Source organism: Trypanosoma cruzi, genomic scaffold (assembly GCF_000209065.1).
Source record: "Trypanosoma cruzi strain CL Brener 1047053517129 genomic scaffold, whole genome shotgun sequence".
In the NCBI taxonomy this organism is placed as follows: Eukaryota; Euglenozoa; class Kinetoplastea; order Trypanosomatida; family Trypanosomatidae; genus Trypanosoma; species Trypanosoma cruzi.
This window is the reverse complement of record NW_001849547.1, coordinates 127932-134158: the sequence shown is the minus strand read 5'-3', so window position 1 is coordinate 134158 and position 6227 is coordinate 127932. Positions and strand designations below refer to the sequence as shown.

The following is a 6227-nucleotide window of genomic DNA, read 5'->3' as shown; positions in this document are numbered from 1 at the left end:
GGGTTGTCTGCCATACGCTGTGTGGGACAGGAGACACTGCAGCTGTTACCGCCTCCCTATCCCCGTTGCAGTTGCCGTATGGATGGGATACGGCAGCGTCATGTGTTGTTAGCTTCAGGCCTGAGGCGACATCGCGGCTGACCCACTTGCGGCGTTTAATCGACTCCACGATGGTGTCATGAACATTCTTCTCATGTGGGGCATACTGCGTTGTCATGAAAACATCGGTCGCACCGCACTCTACTGCGAGACGTGGGACGTGTTCTTCGGGCCGTCCACAGCGAATAAGAAGCGGCACATGTAATTCCTCTTCTATCGTCGCCCGCAACTTTGCAAGGGACTCAAGAAAAAAACGCGCCCGCATGGGGCTCTGCCGAAAGTACCCGCCAACAGCACTCGGCTGTGCAAAGGTGCGGTAGTCGATGACAGCGACGGCTATAACTGGTAGGCCACCTGCCGCTTCTGCCCGTACGGCTGCTAACGCCAATGTATAGTTGTCATGGACACGCATGTCATTCGCGGCAAAAACGACCATAACACACGATGAAGAAGCTGGTGTGGAAACAACTGGCATCCGTGCGTCCAATGGGGTTGGTGCCGCCAAGTAAAGAGCATCCTGTCGAGAGAGGTAACTGCATGAAGAGTTCATTTTGGTCACCCAACTCGCTGACGCAGGTGTCTCTGTGGCAACCTCCTCCGTTTTGGATAACCCGCGCTCGTATTGGCTTTCCATTTCCGGGCGCTCTGGCTGCAGCAGAATTGCACATTCTTCCTCAATCGCTTCCTCTGCAACCACCGTATTAAGCTCCTGCGCGTCAGGAACAATATCACTCAGAAAAACTTTGGATGTCGCAGAGGCGTTTTTCCCTCTCGCCGATGAGGCTAACGGTGCCTTCATCGCCGCCACCTCCGGACTGACATCGTCGAGCATTGCGGCGAGGGTAGCCGCATCTATCGGTGGGGCAGGAGGAGCAGGAGGAGAAGGAACAGGAGGAGGAGAAAAATCTCTCGTGGCCGCTCGCCCTTCCGCGACTTCACTGCTGAAGAAGTCCGTTCGGTAACAACGACGGTGGGCGGTTGTTGTTGTTGTGGTGGTGGTGGTGCCCGAAAATCCAACCGAAAACGCCGCGGCCACCGTCCGCCTCGGTATGCGGCCCCCCACCGACATGTGCATTGGACGCGGTCGGCAAAACATCGACTCCAGACACTAAAAGAGTCGTTCCGCCCCTTCTTTTACATCAGTGAAGAAGCAACAAAAAGAAAAAAAATGAAAATAAAAAAAAAAATGCGTCTTCTTCCAAAACGTCAGATTGTTGGCTGACATGTATTGCGCATGCATGCCCATTCAAAAAAAAAAAAAAAAAAAAAAAAAAATCGGTTGGAAGCCAATAACGACACTGCAGTGGGTTTTCTTTCGTTTGTTTTTCCCCTATCGTCTCGCTCTCTCCCTCTTTCTTTCATTCATTCTTTCTTGCGGGATATTCCACCCTCCCTCCCACTCTCAATGGGCACTGGCACATACATACGTAAGGGAAAAAAAAAAAGAATCATTTGGACAACTCCCGTTCGACACGCAAAAAAAAAAAAACAAAAACAAAAACAAAAAACGCAGTCCCCACACATTGCTCAGTGGATGTGGCACCGACTCCAAAAAATAACTGAGGTGTAGAGGATAAAGCATTAAAAAGGAGCAAAGCAAAAAAAAAAAAAAAAAAAGAAAACAGCAAACAAAAAGCACAAACAAACAAACAAAAGAACAAAAACAATCAATACAATACACACAAACACGCCCGGTTCTCAAATTGTTTCTAACTGATTTTATTGTGTACCGCATTCCTTCATTCCCCTCCCCACTTTCTTTGGGGATAAGAGATACCCCTCCTCCTCTCTGACAATAATGATTGTGCGATGTGATACGCGAGGTGGCTGTGGCTAATTCCCAGCAGAGGGCACAACTTCCCGTCTGCACATTGGACATACTCGGCTGGTGAGCAACCAGCGTTGCAGGCAGTCTGCATGAAACACATGACTACAGCACAGCTTAACACTTTCAAGAGGTTGAGTTGTGTGAACGGCTGGATTCGGCTTTGCAGCGGTACTCAATGACTGAAGAACGGTAGTGAGGGAATCTCCGTCATCCCGGCTCCACAAACAAATTGCGCAATCGGTTGCGCTTCCCGGCTCCAACACGACACATCCTACTTCTCTTGCAGCAACTCCACGAACAGGCGCTACTCGCGTGGGAGAAATAGGCAAGGCGCAAAGGGAGGCTGCAAATAGACAAGAAGGAGATCCAGATAATAGCTGCATCTCAAGCGCCAAATCATCATTGGGGCTACGGTCTAAAAGCGGTTTGGGGCTTCTCGCATTGCCATTTGCGCGATTGCTGTTAGTTAGGGAAGAACTAAGAGCTGCAAAAGAAGTCCCACCCATCACCACTAATTTCTCAGGTAGCAGTAAAGGAGAAACGTTAGTTGTAACCCCATTACTTCTATTATTAAGAGACTGTGTTGCATCGAAGACAGCGACTATCGGTGACATAGGAGATCCTGCTGGTGTCGGTGGGGCCGCTCCTTGTGCAGGTCGTACCCCGCTTCCGCCACCACCACTTCCTCCTCCACCTGCTGTAAAGGCATTTTGGGATGACAGCGGTGATGTCGCTCCTGTGGCAGGCACAAGTATCACCGGGGACAGAGCACCAACACCAGTTATGCTACTAGAGGTGTGTGACAACAGCAACGGGGAAGTCGGCGGCAGCTGACACGGTGTTTCATACCCTTGTAAATTGCTCCCCGCAGGGGCGGTCGCATTCCCATTTCTGTTTACCATTGACGTACCACACTGTGTGACTCAAGCTAAGAAATGCACGCATATACACACAGACAGAGAGATAAAGATAGAAAGGGCCAAGAAAATAAAGTCGTACAAACACACATATATACACACGGACAGACAGAAAGACACACAGAGAGAAAGAGACTGTCAAAGAAATGCAAAAAAAAACAAAACAAAAACAAAAACGGGTACAAGTGTCACCAACACTACGCCGCCTTGACGGCCGTCAAGTGAACCACCCGCACCGCGACTGGCGTCGTTACTGCCGTCTCCTCCTGGAGCGGTTTTTTTTGCCTCACGGTCCTTCTCGCCCCTCCCACCACCGGTCCTAGTGCCGTCGAGGCACACGACGCACGCAATGCCGTGACGGCCAGCGGTGTTGCCTGCGGCAGCCGCAGCACCACATGATACACACCATCCGTGTCGTGCCGCACAGCCTCCACCTGGAGCCCTGCAGCGCTCGCCTCCACCGCCAGCCCGCAAAAAACCGACATTTTATGCCCAATTGCTTCGCACAGCGCAGACACATCAAGTGACGACGACAGCACCGCCTCCCCCGCTTCGTTTCCTCCTAATTTTTGTGGAGTCACAACCTGCAGCTGGACAAGACACTCCCGCGGGCATTTTCCTCGACACCGCACCATCTTTTTGTATTTCGCAGGCCCTTTTCCTTTTCCTTCTTTTTTCTTTTTTTTCCGTGGCTGCCGCTGCCGCTGTTGGCGTTGGTGTTTCATTTATTGTCAGTGTTGCATCCGCAATACGACGTGCCACCATCCAACCGCACAACAAAACAACAACAACAAAAAGCAAAAGCAACAGCAACAAAAAGGCTCATATTTTCCTAACTGTACACACACATGTAATAAAATCTCATGGTGATCAAAAGAAAGAAGTACTTCTCTCTCTCTATCTCTCTTTGTTGCATGTAAGGCACACACACACAGAGAGAGAGAGAGGGATAAAACGAAAGCAAAGGAAAAAAGAAATACACTCATGCAGAAGCACGTGTATGCCTGCATTGATGTAGATAAAACAGCCCCTCCTTGAATAGGTGGTGGTACGGTTGCGTGTGCAGCAGAACAAACAAAAATAAAAACAGACGAAACATGGAATCAACAGACATCCTCCTCACACAATTAAGAAGATAAACAAACAAAAAAAAACATGTAAAAATAGCAAAATTAATAATAATAAAAAAGAGAATAATAACAAAAAACAAAAAACAACATCTCGCCAGCATTGCAGGCTAGAAAAAAACACGCAAAGCTCTCACCCACCCACCCACTCAATGAATCACACACACAAAAACAACAACAACAGGGCAGTACAAATACACACGGAGAAAAAGGGGCGTGGGTCGTTACAATATAACTCGGAGAGCAGGCAGGCACAAACCAGCAGCGAGGAACACACGTCCCGGTGGGTGGCCGTCTCTCCCCCTCCCCCTCTGTCTCTGTCTCTCTTTTCACTTCGGCTTTATTCCTGTAAAGAGTGAGGCGACGCTGCGGTGCGGCGGATCCCGGGCCCGCATCCCGTGCACCCAAAACACCCCACCGCCCTCCACACCGCCAGTCACGCACACAAGTCGTACACTTCCAAACAAAAATAATAAATAAGAAATGAAAGGAAAGAAAAACAACAACAAATTGGACCTGCAACCGCTCAGACTTCCATCCATGCAGAGAGATGGTCAACCAAAACAACAACAACAAAATGAGCTGCACTCGTGGTGCCATCTTTCAACGATGCCACCTCAAAAAAAGCAAAACAAACAAACAAACAGAAACACACCACACGTTTTATTGTCAAGGGAACAGGCCGACTAAACAAGTCGCTGATCCTTCACCCACACATACACAGTCAGTCAGTCAGTCAGTCAGTCAGTTATTGAGCCCTGTTTGCTCGTACATTCCCTCCTCAATTCTCCAATGATGATCGTTAAAAATAATGGCAAAAAACAAAAGAAAAAAAAGAAGGTCAATAACTCCGGTAGTCAGGAAGGTATACGCACCTGGAACAACAACAAAACAACAAGACACCCCAAACAAAAAGAAGAGAAAACAAAACAACAACAACAACAAAAAGAAAAAAAAAACTGAAAGGGCTCCTCCATACGATAATTTAATATAAACAACCATAAATGTAGCTGCATATAGATATATAGATATAGTTATATATATTTGTAGTTATATATATATATGTAAGCTCTCATTTCAAAGTACGTCCTTTCCACTTCCCTCTTTACTTTTCTGTCTTTCCGTTACTTTTTTTTTCCTTCTTTTTTCTTCCCCCCCACCCCCCACCCCTTCTTCTTTCACTGACCCCCGTGTTTGTGTAATTGTTTGTCAAGGTTGATCCATGAACACAAATACAACTGTATTTATGACCTACCAACACGCATATAAAACTGCCTATTGATCCACAACTCATTACATGCTGCCCACCCCCCCCCCCACCCCCCCTTTTTTTTTCTTTTTTTCTTTTTTTTCTTCTTCTTTTTATATTCACATACATGCACAATATAAATATATATTTATATATTTATATTTAAGTATAAAAGTACGTATAATAATTCTTCCTTGTTGTTCATCAACTGCTTTCAGTGCTGCTCATCGATCTCCCGGTGTATTCGAGAAAAGCCATCAAAAAAAAACAAAAAACAAAAAACAAAAAACAAAAAACAAAAAACAAAAAACAACAACAAAAAACAAACCTTCTCTCTCTCTCTCTCTCTCTCTCTCTACGGATTACGTGTTTCCATAAGGCATGTAGCCAATCCAAAATGTGTACTTGATGTATAAATATAAACATATATATAAATATATATATATATCGTTATGTATTTATTATTCATTACGGATATTCATTTGCCCATGCCAATTCCTTCTCCCTTATTTACTCCCGAGCCGGAGTTTCTGTTTACCCCCAATTTATTTTTATTTTTTATCCTGTCATTATGAGAGTTTGTGTTTTTGTTTTCCTTCCTTTTTTTTTTTTTTTTTTTTTTTTGAAAAGATTCTCTTTCTATTTCTTCATTCCTCACAACTTCCCTTTTCACCTCCTTCACTCTCTGCTGCGGCAAATAGACACACACACACACACACACACAAAACAACTCCTCTTAATATTATTTTTTCTGTTTCCATGTCTCTTCCATTGTTCATTTCTCTCTCCCTCTCTCTCTCTCTCTCTTTCTTTTTCTCTCAAGTCACCACCTCATTTTTTTTTCTTAAATATTTCTTCTTCTTCTTTAAATATTTCTTTTTCTTCTTTTTCTTTGAGTTTGTCGTGTTAAACAATAAACCGCGAAAGTTCCTCAAATGATTCCTCGCTTAGGGGATTTGTCGTGCTGCTGTCAATCGTCGTGAATGATCGCATCTGCCCTCTTGCCA

The 6227-nt window shown here is 45.6% G+C and overlaps 3 protein-coding genes across 3 annotated transcripts, besides 23 other annotated features; all 3 read right to left on the bottom strand.

Moving 5' to 3' along the window:
• Positions 1-1195, bottom strand: Tc00.1047053509025.29 (DNA photolyase, putative; the record flags this gene model as incomplete). The annotated part of the gene is made up of 1 exon (XM_799473.1): positions 1-1195. A coding segment is annotated over one exon (1195 nt), but the record flags the coding sequence as incomplete, so codon positions are not given.
• Positions 1-6227: a sequence feature (heterozygous, non-Esmeraldo-like haplotype).
• Positions 965-999: a microsatellite.
• Positions 1255-1286: a microsatellite.
• Positions 1348-1374: a microsatellite.
• Positions 1409-1473: a sequence feature (GA-rich).
• Positions 1578-1606: a microsatellite.
• Positions 1698-1763: a sequence feature (T-rich).
• Tc00.1047053509025.20 (hypothetical protein, conserved) lies at positions 1933-2829 on the bottom strand (the record flags this gene model as incomplete). Its single annotated transcript, XM_799472.1, has 1 exon — positions 1933-2829. The coding sequence occupies one exon, from the start codon at positions 2827-2829 to the stop codon at positions 1933-1935; it is 897 nt and encodes a 298-aa protein (XP_804565.1).
• Positions 2875-2977: a microsatellite.
• Positions 3042-3569, bottom strand: Tc00.1047053509025.10 (hypothetical protein, conserved; the record flags this gene model as incomplete). Its single annotated transcript, XM_799471.1, has 1 exon — positions 3042-3569. The coding sequence occupies one exon, from the start codon at positions 3567-3569 to the stop codon at positions 3042-3044; it is 528 nt and encodes a 175-aa protein (XP_804564.1).
• Positions 3618-3660: a microsatellite.
• Positions 3970-4056: a sequence feature (T-rich).
• Positions 4693-4720: a microsatellite.
• Positions 4851-4928: a sequence feature (T-rich).
• Positions 4986-5038: a microsatellite.
• Positions 5059-5125: a sequence feature (GA-rich).
• Positions 5298-5335: a microsatellite.
• Positions 5336-5403: a microsatellite.
• Positions 5480-5547: a microsatellite.
• Positions 5551-5577: a microsatellite.
• Positions 5629-5668: a microsatellite.
• Positions 5805-5844: a microsatellite.
• Positions 5922-5944: a microsatellite.
• Positions 6001-6040: a microsatellite.
• Positions 6073-6113: a sequence feature (GA-rich).